The sequence below is a fragment of the Lates calcarifer genome, linkage group LG14 (assembly GCF_001640805.2).
Source record: "Lates calcarifer isolate ASB-BC8 linkage group LG14, TLL_Latcal_v3, whole genome shotgun sequence".
NCBI lineage: Eukaryota > Metazoa > Chordata > Actinopteri > Centropomidae > Lates > Lates calcarifer.
This window is the reverse complement of record NC_066846.1, coordinates 466,323-484,897: the sequence shown is the minus strand read 5'-3', so window position 1 is coordinate 484,897 and position 18,575 is coordinate 466,323. Positions and strand designations below refer to the sequence as shown.

At 40.4% G+C, this 18,575-nt stretch overlaps 1 protein-coding gene across 1 annotated transcript; it reads left to right on the top strand.

Annotated features, from left to right (window-relative positions):
- The first annotated feature begins 7,059 nt into the window (after positions 1-7,059).
- On the top strand, positions 7,060-18,506 carry si:dkey-6n21.12 (schwannomin-interacting protein 1). Its single transcript, XM_018693907.2, has 7 exons — positions 7,060-7,427; positions 9,058-9,315; positions 11,305-11,429; positions 16,122-16,233; positions 16,430-16,546; positions 16,668-16,785; positions 16,908-18,506. The coding sequence occupies exons 2-7, from the start codon at positions 9,058-9,060 to the stop codon at positions 17,006-17,008; spliced, it is 831 nt and encodes a 276-aa protein (XP_018549423.1). The 5' UTR covers positions 7,060-7,427; the 3' UTR covers positions 17,009-18,506.
- Positions 18,507-18,575: the final 69 nt, after the last annotated feature.

Sequence of the window (18,575 nt, the reverse complement as noted above, 5' to 3'; positions counted from 1 at the left end):
TCATCATCAATGCTCTCCATACCCCTCTTGAATTCAGCTTCCCACTTTTGCACAGTTGATAAAGCTGGACCATCATCCCCTAATATCGCAATCATGTCAGCATGAATGTCCTTGGGGGCTAAACCCTTTTTCTGCAGATATTTGATTTGGCCAAAGTTTATCCATATTCATGAAATGAATTCTGAATTACTACTACTGAATTACTACTTCATTGTGGGTTTATCTGGAAAAAAACAATGCAGTTAGTATCAGGAAAGGTTCAATTTAATGCATGTCAAGTTTAATTGCTGTGGCATAACTCCTTCTTGATCAACCTATGAACTTTTCAGTCTACCCTCATATTAATCAATTGTACATAGAATAATTTTGTTCAGTCACATCATTGCATTTGTGTTGAAAAAACATTTACACACAGAACAACTCAATAAATTCATGTTATATATATGCTATATATTCCAACTTATTATTACATGTAAGTATTTTGTATTTTGTCTGTTTGGGTGAGTTGTGTGTGCAAGCTGTTTCAAAAAAGTAGAATAATCAGAATAATGAAAAGTTAATTTGATTTGTTAATTAGAAAAATCATATATATAATTGTTATACAATTACTAAGTTATAACACACCATTTTTTGTATTTAATAAACATAAAGGCAACCTGGTAGTTATATATGACATATATATTCTCATTAATGTGACATAGAATTAAATGCTCAAAAAATACAAATTATTTTGTCATGAAATTAAAAATGTCCTGTTGAACAGACATAAATTTCCAGTCACTCAAGGGTCATTTGACATAGTTATTTTGTGATTGATGTACTTAAAAGTTTCATATTGCTGTACCATGCTAAACTAAAAGTTTTGTGTGCAAGCCAAAAACCTTTAAGTTAAATGAGCGAATTGGGGTTTATGGTTGACCTAAGGTGTTCTGGTACCAGGTACATTTATGAACCAGCTTATGCTTGAATATGGTGTTTGTTATAACCAGTCTATGACTAACACAGAAGTCCAATAACAACACACAGCTCAGGCTCAGATCATGTGAGCCATTCCTCCCAGTCACACTGCCCCAGGTTTCTCCATTCCACCAGGTTAAGGTGGAGATTTCTTTCTCTTTTTGTTGAGCCATTTTTGACCAATGAAATGCTGATTTTTGTATATATTTGGAAGTTAATTTTAAAAAATTAACAGCAACGTGATGTGTTTCATCTCAGCACTCTGTTGCATTATTTAGTTATCAGCTCAAAAAGCACACTTAAGTGTGCAGTACCTCTTTAATTTTATTTTTATTTTATGTTGAGAGCAAAAGCAAACTGTATTCTGCCATAGGAAATTCACTCAACTGTCCTTTTTGGATAAAATTGGGAGATCATTTGTTTTTTAGCCATGGTTCAGTCTGCTGGAATCATAAGTTTGTTCAGTTGTTTTCCTGGTAATGTATTGAAGGAAAGAGAGGACACTGGTTGATGGCTACTGTGGAAGCGAATAAATTCTGCCATATTGTGATAAACATTTATGGTCACAATAAAATGAGCAGGATTAGGCATCAGTTCTCTCTGCCCATTTATTGATTAGTGGAAAAGGAATGTGTCACTGACAAGGTGACACAAGTGCCAGAGGAGTGTAAAGACTATTTTCCAAGTCAGTGTGACATCTTTAACTATTGACAATGTTCAGAAAAAGCTGGTGTATTTACATTTGGAGGATGTTAAACCCCACTGTAAAACATGGTTTAGCCTAACTGGTGATGGCAAGAGTTCTAGACTTGATTATTGTTAAAATGTAACAATTTAAACCAATTTAAATTAAATTGGTTTAAGAGACTGCTTATCCTATCAAAAGCTCCATGAGATTCGAGTACTGTGTTAAACTTATTGAAAAAGAGGGAGGGGTTGAATTTATCATCAACAGTAACCACAGGACAAGGACTCAAAAGCACAACAGATTCAGGTTCAAAAATCAAAGCAAACAATCAGGACAAGAAGAAAAAAAATGTCCCAGTTGAATAGGCTCCTCCTAGACAGGAGAGGGAGCCAGCATTGGACCAGGAAGGTTCGACAGTTTTCTGAATCACCTGAGAATTATTCCAGTTTGGACAGGTGGGGCACCAAGAAGGATGAGGCTGTGGACACCAGTTCTGGAGGAGGTTCAGCCAAAGGGAAATTTAAAGGAGGTGAGGAGACCCAGGGACCCAAGGCCTTAAGTCATACGAGTAGTTGCTGCATCTGATCAGTAATGTGAAGATATTGTTTAAATTAATATTTTTATTTATTAAAATTCAGGGTTATTTAAAAAGGACAATATGCTTTACAAAATGGTAAAAAGTGTTTTGAAGTCGTAAATGTGCGTTGTCATTATTTCATGTATGTATATCTATTCATCTGATCACTGATTGTTTTTTTGTATTGTTTAGTTTTACAGAAAACAGTAAACCACATAGCAAGACGACAGTTGTGGAGTTTTTTTTCACTATCTGTCTAGCCTTGTCCAGATACTCAAGTGTGAGGACAGAATAGTAAAAGGATATCTACACAGTGGTCTAAGTCACAGGAATTCAACTCTAAGCGGCATACTGTCTACAAGGCTCTTCAAAGCGCAGAGTGATCAGCTACACCATGGAGAAACAACACAACACTGACCAGACACAGCAACACTTCGAAGTCAGGTCAGAAGTCTCAGGCTCTAAGTCATCATCCAGATCAAGCAGATCTTTGGCAAGCTCAGTAGCAACCTAAGCAAGGGCCAAAGCGGAGGCATCTCGCATACAGGTCTCATATGCCGAAAAGGAAGCTGCAGTTATGAGAGAGAAAGCCCGAATTGAGGCAGAGGATCAGAAAATGTTGGCCGAAGCAGCATAATGCAAAGTGGACTTAGAAGCAAGTCTGTTACAGGCTGCAGAAAGAGAGAGAGAGAGAGAGAGAGGAGTGCTCTCGAAGATTTAATCCAGGTTGCTCTTGAACACACAAGTGAGTATGTTCAGGCCCACTCCATGACATCAAACACTCAACAACATGACCCAGTCTTACAGCAACCACCTGTCACACCCTGACCATATTAATTCAAAGGCAGTTCATGTCATTCCACTTGCAAAAACAGAGAAACTTCTCTCAAAGCTGAGCATTAAAGATGAATCAATCGATGACACACAAAGGAGACATTATTCATATAAAATACCAATACTATCAGGAGAGAGATGGTGAGTTCTAGGCTGTTAAAATTTGATGACTGTCTTGAAAACTACTGGGCTTGGAAATCTTCCTTCCTAGATGTTATAAAAGGGTTTGACTTATCAGTCAGAGAAGAGACTGACCTAGTGATTAAGTGGCTTGGTCCACAGTCCGCTTCGCAAGCAATGAGGATCGGATCTGCTCACGTCCACAATCCTTTAGCAGGAGTTCAGATGATTTGGCACCGTTTAGAGGAGACTTATGGCTCTCCTGAGATCATTGAACATGCCCTGCTACAAAAGCTGGAGAAGAATCACTAACAAAGACAGCCAGCAGCTCAGAGAACTAGGAGACTTATTTCAGCAAAGGCAGGTGGCCATTTACCTGGTTTAGCCTATCTTGACACTGCTCAAGGAGTCAATCCTATCATAGGAAAACTTCCATATGGCCTGCAGGATGCTGGGTTGTACAAGGCTCCAAGTACAAAGAAGAACATCGTGTTTCCTTTCCACCATTCAGTTTCTTTGTAGACTTCATCTGCAACCAAGAAAAGATCAGGAAAGACACAAGTTTTGCTTTCTCTACACCCAGTAGCTTTAGCCATTCTAAGACAGAGAGTCGGAGAGCTGTCTCAGTGAGGAAAACTGATATGTCATCCTTACCTTCAGCTTGCCAGGAAAGCACATCTGGAAAGATGACATGAACTTCATGATCGGTGCCCAATACACAACAAGCCACATCCTTTGGCAAAGTGTTGTGGATGAACCTAGATGAAAGGAGGACATACCTTAAGGAAAAGTCTATTTGTTCTCAGTGCTATGCATCCACAAGACACATGACTAAGGACTGTGAGAGTGCTGTAAAGTGCAAAGAATGCAACAGTGACAGACACATTTCTGCACTGCATCCAGGTCTGGCTCCTTGGTCAGATGAGGCTCAAGTGAGAGAGCAAGAGCATGGCAGGAGAGCGAGAAAATGGTTCTTTCCCTGAAGTCACATCAAAGTGCATAGAGATCTGTGGCAGCGCTTCTGGTCCGAGATCCTGTTCCAAAATCTGTATAGTCCACGTATACCCTGTTGACCATCCACACAAAGCTCAGAAAATGTATGCAGTCTTAGATGACCAAAGTAATTGGTCTCTAGTCAAGTCTGACTTCTTTGACCTCTTTGGCATCCAGGGAACTCCATTTTGCTACACCCTGAAGACCTGCTCAGGTGTAACAGAGACAGCAGGAAGAAAGGCTAGCAATTTTTTTGTTGCATCGCTTGATGGGAAAACCCAGATAGCACTTCCCCCTCTCCTTGAGTGCAACATGATACCAGATGACTGATCTGAAATTCCCACCCCCGACATTGCTCAGTATTTCCCCCATCTTGCACCAGTTGCCAACAAAATCCCACCAGCTGACTCCAGTGCTCCTATCCTTCTGTTGTTAGGATGGGACATTCTGTGTGTGCACAAAGTCCGAGAGCAGCGCAAGAAGATGATGGCAGAGTCAAATGTCAGGCTTCACAAAATAGCCTCAAATTGTCCACAGGTAATGAATGCAAGATGGTGGCAAGCCCTTCACACGGAGAGGAATTCTTTCTGTTATCAACAGTCTGTATGACCCCCTTGGGTTTGTTGTTTGTTGTTTTCAGATGCATCTACCATGGCTATAGCGGGCGGCTGTACCTCATACCTCAGGCCTGAGGCAGTGCCATGTTGGCTTATCATGGCAAGCTAAGTTGCACATCCTCTGCGCACACAGTTCCACGCTTGGAACTATGTGCAGCTGTCTTAGCAGTTGAACTGGCTGAACTGATCACAGAGGAAAGTGACATTGCGCTGCACAAAGTCAGGTTCTACATGGATAGTAGAATCATCCTAGGATACATCCACAGCGTCACTTGCTGGTTCTATGTGTATGTAGCAAATAGAGTGACCAGGATCAGAAAGTCACCAGACCAGTGGCGTCATGTCAGCACTGATCAGAATCCTGCAGATCAAGGAACAAGGTGCATTCAGGCAGCTCACCTGAATGCACAGCATTTGGCTCTCAGGCCCTGATTTTCTAATAAAGGCTGATCTGGAGGTGTGCGAGCAGGCTGAATCCTTTGAGCTTGTGGAGCCATCCTTGGATACAGAGATTCGTCCTAAGGTCACATCCCTTGCCACAAAGATTACAGAACAGGTGTTCAAGTTGGAAATCCCTTGTGAGAGCAGTGAAAACACTTATCCACATTGCAAGGCTGACACTGCTGCAAAGGCCTGCAAAATGCAGATTTCTCACAAGCAAAAAGACTGATCATTCAGTGTGTACAGCACGAAGTTTACAGAGAGGAGCTTGAAAGTCTTTTTAAAAGAGAAAGAGGTTCCCCCCAAAGTCCTCTTAACAAACTAGACCCTGTTTGGACCGTGGAATATTACCTCCCGCCTCACAATAGGCCACAGTGCTGAAAGTAAAAGATGGGCTGTAATGTTCACTTGCTTAAGCACCAGAGCAATGCATCTGGAAGTTGTGAAGTCAATGTCGACCTCCAGCGTTATCAATTCCTTGCATTGCCTATTTTCAATCGGGGGACCAGTGAAACATATCTGGTCAGACCAAGGCACAAATTTCACTGGAGCCTGCAAGGAGCTGAAGATTAGTATCAGTGACCCAGAGATCAAAGAGTACTTTCAGGACCAAGGCTGTACATGGACATTTAATGCAACTCATTCATCTCACATGGGCGGCGTGTGGGAACATATGATTGGTGTGGTGTGACGCATCCTTGATGGTCTGTTGCTGAAATCCTCAACTACTCACCTTTCACATGAGGTATTGACCACTCTTATGGCTGAAGTCATGGCTATAATGAATGCCAGACCATTGTTTCCTGTCTCAACTGACCCTGCAACTCCTGAAGGTCTCTCACCTGCGATGCTTCTGACCCAGAAAGCCAGTGTTGTGTCAGTACCACCTGGAGATTTTGAACTCAGAGACCTCTACAAGAGCCAGTGGAGACAGGTTCAAAGTCTTGCAGACTGCTTCTGGAGAAGATAGAGGCAAGAGTATCTCACGACATTGCAAACGAGAAGGAAATGGCAGGGTGAGAAGCGAAATGTGCACGAAGGCGATGTCGTCTTGCTTAAAGATGGACAAGTCAAACGCAATGAGTGGCTCATTGGGCTTATAATGAAAACCTTGCCAGGTGCAGACAACAGAGTAAGGAAAGCTGAGGTCAAGATCATGAAGCAAGGGGTTGCCAAGACATATCTCAGGCCTGTTACAGAAGTGGTTGTACTCTTATCTGATGATGAACGGACGGACTGATTGATAGTGGTATATTTGTTAATATACAAGGCGGTGAGTGTGCTGTCACCTGGCCTGTTGTTGCCACCTACTGGTGATTTGTGGTAGCGTTAATCCCTTAAGTTTTGTTTTCCTTAAGTTTCCTTTTTTGTTCTCCGTGTGGTTCAGTTGATCAGCTAGCAGCTAGCACCGTGCAGCATTTTCTTTACAGTCAAGCACTGATTTTTTTGTGTTGTTCTGTTTTACAAGGAAACAGTAATCCACATAGCACGACGACAGTTGTGGGAGTTTTTTCTTCGCTACCTGTCTAGCCTTGTTCAGATACAGATGGGCAAGTGAGAGGACAGAACCATCTTTTACGTTGCCTGGGCTTCTAAGTTAAAGAATTGTCGAGATGCTGCTATATTTTTCTTTTAAAAAAAATAAATAAAAAAAAAAAAACCATGGTCAATATTTGCTTTTTGTTTTTGATTCTGTCACCCCTCTTACAGTTTGCTTTGAAATTGTTTTTCTTCATTGATGACAAAATTGATCATTGTGACAGCTAGTTACAAGCACTACCTAAATGCCAGAACGTGAGCAGGACGACGATAATTAATAATGGCTTTATTTTGAAGGCAGCTACAGGAAGTGCCAGAGTTGAATTCTGAGTCGAAAACATGTTCGTGAAATTCCTCAGGTTCGACTCCTCTGCCCTTATGGTATAAGAGTGAGCGAATAGGCTCTAGTGATAGTAGGCTAAATGACAAAGGCGCCTAGACACAGTTTGGGTAAGAGTGCAGACTAAGACGAATGAGACGTATATGGACGTAATTTTCACTTCTTTAGCTTAGATAAGAAAGAGTGCAGCGTGTGTGAAACTCGATGGAAAGGAAGGAGAGGAGGAAGATAACTAGGAGGAGCTGAGGACGGAGCTGAGCAATGTGGCAACTCTTCTGACAACGACATCAGTTGAGTTGTGTTTGTATCTCGGAGAAAGTGGTAAGTGACTTTATTTAAGTAACTAATGGCGTACATTGTATTAGGATTAGACATTTCCGCTAGATTCTCAAGTGTAAGTACGCTGACGACGTTGAACCTAACTTTTTGTTCGACATTCTGATTTTCCGGCCCAGTTTACAAGCGGCATAATGCCTGTAGAGGGGGGTGTTCAGTCATTTTCAAGATGACCCATGAACTTAAACATCTAATAAATAGGCAAGGGTACTCTCGATTCAGTAACTTTGACTTTTTATAGTTATTAATCACAGAACATGGTACAGTGAAATAAAGTGATAAACCTTGTCATTATTGTTCTTTCTGCTAATTTACTGTCGTTTTACCAGCTCTGTATTAAAAAGTTGAAAGAATCCAATAGGTTAGCCTAAATCTGACAGAGAACATCACAGACCGTTACAGTCCAGAATTTCAATGGTGTCTGGCTGGTCTAGCTTAGAATTTAGACAGGGTTTTAGCTAGGATTTTAAAAAAAATACTCAGAGCGTGAGTCCAAATCCAAGTCTATGAGTCCTACCCATAACATCACCACTAACTATTTGGTTATGTCATATATTTTCATTATTTTGACCACTGGATTTAGGGTGGGGTATTGTTTGAATTGTCATTAAAATTCAACCTGTCTGATATCTGGGCGGCATGGTGGGGTGCAGTTGTTAGCACTGTCACCTCACACCATGAAGGTTCTGGGTTCGAGCCTCAGTTTCGTGTGGAGTTAGCACGTTCTCTCAGTGCCTGTATGGGTTCTCTCCTGGTACTCCAGCTTCTTCCCACAGTCCAAGACATGCAAGTTAGGTTAAATAATGACTAAATTGCCCATAGGTGTGAATGTGAGTGTGAAAGGTTGTTTGTCTATATATGTTGACCCTGCAATGGACTAGTGATCTGTTCAGGATGTACCATACCTCTTGCCCAGTGTCAGCTGGGCTAGACTTCGAGCAGCCCCGCGAACCTCACGGATAAGCGGTATAGATAATGGATGGATGAGGAACTTTATGATCCAAGAGTAAGGAGATCACCTTATATATCTGTTGTTCCAGAGTAGCAGACTTTTCTGCAAAATGTTGTTTGTGCTCTGCAGGCTACTTAAACTTTTTTGTATCCTATGCACCGTCAACTCCTTCCCTTTTATTTCCACTGTTTTTCGTGGATATGCCTTCAAAACAGCTGTAACTTGTTCAGTAACCTAATTATTATTTTGTAAAACAAATGGTCAGCTGTCAGCTCTGTGACTGTAATAGTAATACATGACAGGCAAACACACTATTTGTTTCATATCAGCAGAGGTAAAACTGTGGTGTAAAAATACTGGAATCAGTCAATGAAATCCCCACCATGTGTTACCTCTGTAGGATATAAACGTCATCCAAGTTGTTAAAACCCCACATTCCCCTGAAAAATATGATGGCCGTGATTTCAGCATCTTTGGTGGCCACAGATCTGATTTTAAGTTCCAGTAACATCATATTGTCTTATAATTCCTACTTCGACATGATTTCAGTATTACAACATTTTACACTCCAAGCACTCTGCAACATTTGATGTGTAGAACTCTCTGTCCTAAACACTTGCATAAAATTTTAACCTGTATTCTCCTGCTTCCACCACTGTTAAGATGGAGGGAGAGAAGGAGAGACAGATGCAGCAGCGGGAGGAGAAAGAGAGTAATGAAGCAGAAGATGACAGGAGGAGTGATGACGATGCTGATATTGGAGAGGAGGAGGATGAAGATTCTGAGGGTGCAACGCTGGTCTGGCAGGAAGGCTATGGTGAGGACAATCTGGGCCTTCCCATAATGCACTGGGAGGCACTGAGCCTGCGCATCGCTGAGCTGGAGAAGCAAGAAGAGGAGAAGAAGGAGAAAAAAGCAAAGGTCAGAGGTCACAATCTGGGAGAGGAGCATGATGTTAAGTCCCAGGCTGGAAAAAGTCAGTTTCATTGTCTTAGTAATAGAGCCTGTACAGGGGAAAGTACTTCACATTTGCAGGATTTAATGTACAGGGATCTGTTCCAGAAAGCAGGTTTGAAGAAAATTTTCAGCCTGTTAACCCGGAGCTGAGGGAGATGCTGAGTGTTCAGTTTCAGGGCTGCTCCTACCAAATATGTATAGCAGAAAGTTGGCGTCTTGGTCACAGCTCAGTTATCTCTCTCACCGGCCTGTTAACACTGTAAGCCGCTTTCAACTCGTCATATCACCGGTAGTTTCCACTTTAGCTGTGTCAGTTCTCAGGACGGGCATCCAGGTAGAACTTGCGTGATACTGGAGCATTTCACACTGCCTGCATTGCACTGTCACTCTGCCCTCTGTTTCCATCAAGTATCTAACTCCACAGTTAGCTTTGTGGTTTTGTATTTTTAAGACAAGATCTGGTTGTAAAGTTTACAGCCTATCACTCTGTTGCTCCTGCAGTGCTCTGTGTTTGAACTGTGAGGCGGCTAAAAAAAAGTGTACAGACATATCCACTGACTGCTGTAAAAATAATCGCAGTCTTTGCAGTTTGCAAACCACATTAGTTCAAATCACGATTTTGGTTCAATTTCAAGAAATTGTTAAAAAAGAACTCGCCCTATTTGGAAAATATAAAAATATTTTTCTATAAACCCTGTTTTACATTTAATAAAACAACTGTAATTCAAAGAATAAGTACACAGTGTGGTTGGGTGATATGTTAAAATTTTCCAACTAGCCACTGTCAGTTCAACAACTGGTGATCGCTTATAAATAAGTGTGCGTGCTGCTACCATTTGAATAAATTTGCCCTCACCATATCCATCTAATCTAATTTCACTGAAACATCACACTTATTCAATTAAACAAAATAAATCACTCTGAGATATTTGATTTGCAATTAACTGCAGTAAGCTGTCGGACATTATTATTATTAGTCTGATTGTGTCAAATGACGGATACCTCTTCTTGCAGCTTTCAATCAAAGTGGGGATAAGATATGCTATTAAATGATCAAGGTGCACAAACACATGTACAAATTTTGGTTCTCAGATATGATTTATGAAATGATGTTGGTTTTCAGCATCTCTGTGGTGCAACCACTAAAGGCATCTTCATCACTATTAGCATGTGCTTTGAATAGCATTTACAAATTAATTATTTACCAAGTTGAATTCTGAGGGAGGCATTAAACTAGCTATATAAAATGACAAAAATCTTTTCTTAAGAAAAAAAAACAAAACAGCGATAACCAATAAATTGTCCATCCCTAGTAAACAAGACTGAAAAACTGAACAAGTATTCATGCTAGCTTTTGGTCCTGAACACCTTTTGATTCATTCTCACATCAAGAAGTTTAGAGGTTCAATAGCCAGAGCTAAAAATGTTTCTAGCAAACTCCATACAGCACATGTATTGTTTGGCATATCACGTCATTGTCATTTATGGCTCCTTTTGTGTGTTGTGTCACCATTAAGTTATTTAAAAACTGAATAAAATATAAAATTCATCAGTTCATTCAACAGTTAATTTTCATTGAGTTATTAAGATAGATCTGGATTCTCCTACCTTAGGATGTTTTGTGGTCACTTATGATGAGTATTGGGTGTCGATATGCTCTGTCTTATACCACATTCAGACTAACACAGTGACGTGGACCAAACATGACTTAGTTTGTAGCAGTTACACTAATGACCCACTGTTGATTTGCATAAAGCCACGCTAACCTCAGATATTCAACAGTACAGTCATTGTAAAGAAAGTACAAAAGCAAACATCAATCATACCAACTAAAATTTCCCCAATGTATACTCGTTATTATTATACATGTTATTTTGTCATCACCCCATTATGACATCAAGTACAATGGGACAGTAAAATGTTTGTGTAACACATGTCTGGTATGGTTTTCAGAGTGGAATTTCTCTGGAGCGAGGCAGAGCTGCAATGAACTGGACAGAGGAGAGAGGCAGGAGAGCAGAGACCTGGGAGGATGGAGACGACGCCTGCAACAGTCATGTGCTGGCACTCACCTCCCGGTACTCACTCTAGATAGACTGATCACCTGTCTAGGTTTAACCCTTTTCTTTCAAGAAAAGGGTATCAGTGTCAGACGAGTTCCCACCCAATGGAAATACTCAGCTCAGTTTAGGTGAGGGATGGCACCTGGGTAAGACAGGAAAGAAAGGTTATCAACACACCCACCCACTTGTCTATTTACACCTCGGCTCAATTTGACATCACACGGACATTGTAATAGGGAGCTGGCAGGAGAAGGTCTGGTTAATGTCTGGTCCAAATGATTCAGACATTTGCGTTCTCAAATGCAGCTCCACTTGGTAAATATTAATACATGCGTGAAAGCAGCTGAGATAGACTCCAGCTCCCCCGAGACCCTGCAGAGGATAAGCAGGTGTACAGTGACAAGTAGAGACAGACATAGCTGATAAAAACTTGGGATTTAGGATTTGTCCCAATAGAAAATACAAATACAAATCAGACTTAATGTTAGCTACCATTTTCTCTCTTTCTCTTCTTTATCTCTCTCTCTCTCTTGGCTCAACTGGGTATTTTGCGGCTTTATATTATTGCAGTAGTGGCAAAAATTCTCCTGTGGCAGGCCACCGCAACAAGATGTGTATTAAGTTGGCGTCTTGGTCATAGTTTAGTTATCTTTCTTGCCGAGGTGCGACATTGTCAGCTGGTTTTAACTTGTCATAACACTGGTGATTTCCATTTAAGCTGTGCACATATTTGTGACTGACATGCAGCTCTTAGCAGGCAGTTAGAACTCACCTGACACCAGAGTGGAGAGTATCGGAGCAAGTCACACTGCCTGGATCACGCTGTTACTCTGCCCTCTCTTTTTATCAACTAACTCCACATTTAGTTTTGTGGACTGGTCATTTTAAGACCAGATTTGGTTGTAAGGTTTATAGCCCATTGCACAGTTGCTCCTGTGGTGTTGTGTGTGTGAACTGTGAGGTAGCTAACAAAAAATGTAACAAGTTGTCTGACGTTCTGAGAGTCGAATCAGGGACCTCCTAACTGATGCATTGAATAGTTGACATTTAGGGGGCAGCCCTAACTTGCAATTATAATCTAATGCACTTAGAATTCAGGGATTCCTGATCTACAAGCTGCACCTTGTGTGTGAGTGTGTGTGTGTGTGCTGAAAAAAAGGTGTATACAGCCCTGGCTCTAGAACTGGGATGTAAATGAATTGGCCTGATCAATTCCAGTGTTCATGCTCCTGCACAAGAGGTAGGAGGGGATAAAGGGGGCGAGAAAGACAGAAAATCCAGTGCATGCTAAAGCTACAGAGCAGAGATGTTTGTTCTTGGTGTAATGTTAGTTAGACTAGGAGGAGAGTTGTGTGTATGGCTGTTTGCAGCTGTTGTGCTAGCTCTGAGACACCATTTCAAGTCATGTCAGGTCAGTTTTATTTATATAGCGCAATTCACAACAGAAGTTATCTCAAGGAACTGTACATACAGAGCAGGTCTAGACCAAACTCTTTATCTTATAAAATTTACAAAGAGGGACTCAACAGTTTCACCATGAGCAGCACTAGGTGGCAGTGACAAGGAAAAACTTCCTTTTGAGAGGCAGAAACCTCGAGCAGAACCAGACTCAGAGTGGGCGGCCATCTGCCTTGACCGGTTGGTTTAGACAGAGAGAAGTGGGGGTGGAGGGATGAGGGAAAAACAACACTACAAAATACACAGTCTATGTCCAGATGTAAGTAATTAATAATAATAATAATAATAGTTATAGGAATAATAATGACAGAACAGTGAAACATTAATAGCAGTAACAATACCATTAACACACATTTTAAATGTAACAAGGAGGGAGCAGCACGAGACTCTACAGCTCCGGAGGCAGAACCCTGCACTGAGAGAGAGAGAGAGAGAGAGAGAGAAGCACAGCCTGGGCACTAATGTGCTTGAGGGAAGAAACACACAGTTAGAGTGATGCAGCGATATGAAGATGGTTTATAGTAATCTCGTCGGCAGGACATCATGGATAACATTTAATAATTACTAAGCTTAACTGATGCATTGAGACTGACCCAACCCGGCGAAGGAAAAATAGTAACGTGAAATAGTAATCAGAACAATATGTTAGCTGAAAGTTAAGGCATAAAGATGAGTTTTTAGCTTGGATTTAAAGGCCTCAACTGAATATACAGTGTTCTATAGTATCAAAGGCTGTACTAAGATCAAGTAAGAGGAGCAGAGAGGTGGAATCTGAATCCAGAGAGAGTAGGAGATCATTTACTACTTTATTTACTAGATTATTATCAGCTAAGTGAGCTGAAAGCTGCTGAGACACAACTTTTTCTAGTATTTTAGAGAAGAACAGAAGATTTGAAACAGGCCGATAGTTACTCAAAGACCCAGGATCAAGGTGTGGTTTCTTAAGTAAAGGTTTAACCACAGCTATTTAAAAGCTAGAAGGAACAGTGCCAGTCGTCAGTGATAGATTCACAATATTCAGGGCCCAAGACTGCCCAGAGATCTTTGGGGAGTTTACCTGGTAAAGGGTCGAGAAGGCAAGTGGTGGGTTTAGAAACCAATACCAGCTTAGACAATGAATCAAGACATACAGCAGAAACTCTCTGAGACTCAATGTAATGCTCAGCTGGATCTGCAGCAGTTGCTGGTGAGGAAGAGCTGATTTTTAATCTAATCTCATCAATTTTACTGAAAAAAAATTAAGAAACTCATGAGCAGTAAAGGGCGAGCAGCTAAGAGACGGCTGCTTTTCAGTGAGTCTAGCAACAGTGTCAAAAAGAAATCTAGGATTATGTTTATTGCTGTTGGTTAAGGTCGAGAAATATGCTGCTCTGGCAGTAGACCGTTTGATCTGCTCTGCTTATTAGCCTCTCTGCAGCTAATGTAACACACAACCTAAGAGGTCTGTTGTGTGTGTGTGTGTGTGTGTGTGTGTGTGTGTGTGTTGTTCGTTTTGATTTTGAATATCTTATTTTATATTTTCCAGGATGCCTAACTCTGCCTTTAAGTAAATACTGTTGTGTTTCTTCTATAAATATACTTCAGAGTATGAAATGTTGAGATTGACTAGAGAATATGAGAAAGTAGAGGCAATATTTACTTTTGCTCCAATGCATACTTTGAATATGCTATTACCCCACACACACCATGCATTTTTAACTTTTTTTGCCTACATTCTGGCATTAGCCGTGGCCAGAGGTACTGTTTTTGGGTTGTCCGTCTGTCCATTTATGTGTCTGTCCATCCATCCCATTCTTGTGAATGCAATATCCCAGAGGGAATTTCTTGAAATTTAGAACAAATGTTCACTTCGACTCAAGGATGAACTGGTTAGATTTTGGTGGTAGAAGGTCAAGGTCACCGGCTTCTGGCCATAACTCAAGAATGCTAGTTTTACAAAAAAAATTACACAAATGTCTACTATGATGAATTGTTTATATCCAAATGGTCAAAGGTCAGCTTAACTGTAAATATCACCATGTGACAATGTTTTCTGTTATTCAGTGTGTTCAGTGAGGCCATTATTCAAAACTATACACTCGGGAATTTGTAGATTTTGGGTGAATAGTAAAAAAAAGCAAAACAAAAAGCTTGGTTGGTAATTTGTAATTTGCAAAGGTAGAACATTTCTTTTTTGTCCATTCATTTGATCATTGTCTATATTGCTTATCCGTTAAGGGTTGTGGGGGGGCTGCAGCCTGTCCCAGCTGACATTGGGCAAGAGGTGGGTAACACCTTGGACAGATCGCTAGTCTATCACTGGGCCAACACATATAGACAAACAACCATTCACACCTACAGGCAATTTAGAGTCATTTTTCCTTTTTTCATTTTTTTCCTATGTATTCACTTGAAACTGTAATGGTGGTGTGTATTGGTTGGTGGGCCGCAACAGAAATGTATAGCTGTCAAGGTGTTGACTGCAGCAGTATTTTTACATCTAGATGAAGGGATGTTGATGTAGTTATTAATCATGACTGTCATATTGGGCCGGAGAGCTATCATTACTGCAAAGCCTTTGAAATTTATTGTGATACTGTGGTATTAGCTGGCTAATGCTTTCTAGCCTTAGCTTGCCTGCTAACATGGACAGATTAGTAGCAAACTACTGTGTTGAGTGGATAACATCCGCTAATTCATCCAAACTCCTGGGCCTGATCTGGCTTCTAAATTTACAAGCTTGCGGTTTGATAATTACTTCATTGGCTAACAAACCAATGCCAGATTGCTGCAGTGTAGCTAAGTTACAGCTACATGGCTAACATTTACTGATGCTCGCACCCACCTACTTGCAAAGTGTGACTAAGTGCAAGTGCGACCAACAGGATGCAGTCTGCAGTTCACTTAACGGCCACCAGTGTCAGTAATAACAAGGGTTTTTGGATTTCTCTATAGAGAACCTGTAAGGTGAAACTAGCTTGTTAAAACAGCAGTTTGTGTTGACTTTTCTCTTAAAGATACAGGTACAGGTACAACAGGCCACTGAATAATTCATCTTTGGACAGATCCCATCAGATTCTGTTTTTGTGCAACCAGCCCAAATTCTTTCAACAAAACTGTACAGTCGTGTTATTTCCCAGTGTAGTTTGTTGTGAAAGACCAACCAATGAAGAAAATTATGGAAAGTAATTTCCTTACAATTTTTGCGATAAAGAAAATGATGACCAGTATAAATCCAATACATGAAGTTTCTTTGACTGTATCCACCAGCCTGCAGACACAGATGAATCTTCAGCTCTGCTTCATCAACAACAGTGAAAGTGAGGAGGAAGAGGAGGAGAGGGAAGGAGATATCAGCATGAAGGGAAGCTCCAGCACATGGGTAACTATCCCTACAACGAGTTCAGTACAGTAGAATACAACGGTTTAGAATAGGTGAGCTGAAATTGAGTTACCTTTGTGATGCAACTGGGTGACTGTAGATGCAAAACGTAAAAGGAAGTAGCAAAGGGCATGAAAACTATCAAGTAGATAGAGTCACATCCTCTTCTTCTCCTTGTCCTTCTCTATTGTTAAAGAGAGGGACGGTTCAAACTCCTCAGATTGCTTCCAAGCCAGAGAAACCAAAATCCAGAGGCCTCAGGAACACTTTGAGGAACCTACGAGATAGACTGAGAACAGATCACAAAACACTGGTGAGGCTAATGTCACAAGGTGGAGCATGTCATGACGTCGTAGTGATGCAGCCCTTTCTTGCCTTTTATACCCAAATACAGTTTATTACATTTCTCCTCCTCTTTCCTCTCTTCTTCTCAGACTGCAGCTCGTAGTGATCCTGTAGTCCAGAGGAGACATTTGGAGCGCAGTGATTTGCAAAGTCTCCCTATGAAGGAGCTAAATGCTCTTTGTACATCTCTCAGCCAGGCCATACAAGGTACATCTACACACAGTTATTAGTCTCAGCTATAACCCTAAATGTTAAGAAATGGTCCCCTTGTCTTCATTTCTCTGATGCATCCTTAAAGTGCTTTTTTATTTTTCATCTGTCCACGTCAGACCTGAGCTCAGAGCTAGTGGGCCTTCTCCAAGTCCGGGACCAGTTGAGGACAGAGCAGGATGCCATGCTGCTTGAGGTCCAGGATCTGACATCATTATGAATCTGCTGATCACTTCCATCTCAAGTTCATCAGTTGAGCAGTGAGGAGTGGTTATGTCAGCATTTGGACAAATATCACAGTCTGTGAACATTGTTGTGAATGAGATTGTCCCACAGTGGCCCCCACAAACATCTCAGTCTGACCAAAATCTTAGCCCAACCAGACAATTGTTGGTTGGTTGGTTTGTTTGATCTAGGCAGTGAATGGTAAAACATATTTTTAACACCCTACCTTCTTACTTGGAGTCACGTTAGAGAACCAACTAGACAATCAGTTTCATCTACACTATGTCCACAACATATGCAGGTTTAGGTCATTTTAAACCAGCTTACACCAAGATTGGAAGAAGGGAGGAAAAAACTTCCAAATGTGAGCAAGGACCATCAATTTCAAGTTGAGTCATTGTATATGAGTGAAAAGAAGACTATTTTTTACTTTTTCTGTTACTCACCTTTATCTGACAGCTTTTGTTTTTACAGTTATCTTACCCTGTGCCAATGACTCAGATAATTCATTCACTACAAGATGTGGGGGGGAAATGATCTTTTAACATCCTAAACAGACACTAAAGTATTAACCTTTTAGTAAAATAAAATAAATAAAGTAAAATAGCAATACTATCTTAACAGATATACCAGTTGGTAAAGTGAGGTTAACAAATGAGGCTTGTTAACACTGGGGCAATGCTTTTTGTACATTTTGCTGTGTTTAGCATCTTTTCTAAAGGCTTAAAACTGCAATATAAAAGGGACTCATGTTAAGAGGCTGCTAATTCTTCTGAACAACCTGTCTTTGTTGTTTTCTTGGGTTTCAAGTGTAGTTTTTTTTTTTTTTTTTTTTTTTAAATACATGCTTGTCTTTTTGTAGGCTAAAGATTTCCGTTAGAAGAACCCAGTTAGCTGGAGAATTGATAATAAACAGGATAATAGCAACATATGGGACCCTGTTTAACTCCTTGTTTTATCTATCAATTAATGATAAAACCTTCACCACCAGAAAAACAAAAACAAAAACAATGATTTAGATTTAGTTATTGTCTTGTTTTAAAATGTACATTGAATGGACTGGATATTATTTGAGTGCAACCACTGATACTTTTTTTTAATTTTGGTGGTGGATTAATTATTTGGTTTACTTTGGATAGCAGATTGTGCCTTTAAATAAATAAAGTGCTAGTACAATCCGTTCCAGAGAAGAATGTGTGTGTGTGTTTTTACACTGAACAGATTGATGTTCTCTGTATTACTAAGTGACTTTATGTATGCATGCCTGGGTGGGTGTGTTTTTGGTTTTGTCAGTTTAAAATTTTAATCAGACTATCCAACGGTTGCTGACCAAAATTTCATGATTTTTATACTGAGTATAAAATATTTTTATCACTGATCTTTTGTCAGGTGCTGCTTTCACAGTCATATCAAAACATAGAAATATCTAAAACTTACTGAGGACATTTATGCTTCTGTTTTAACAATACATACACAATAAAATTGTTCATATACTTGTTTCATTGAAATTTTTTATATTATGGAGTGGGGCTGCTGAGGCTTTAAACTTTGTTGAGATTAGA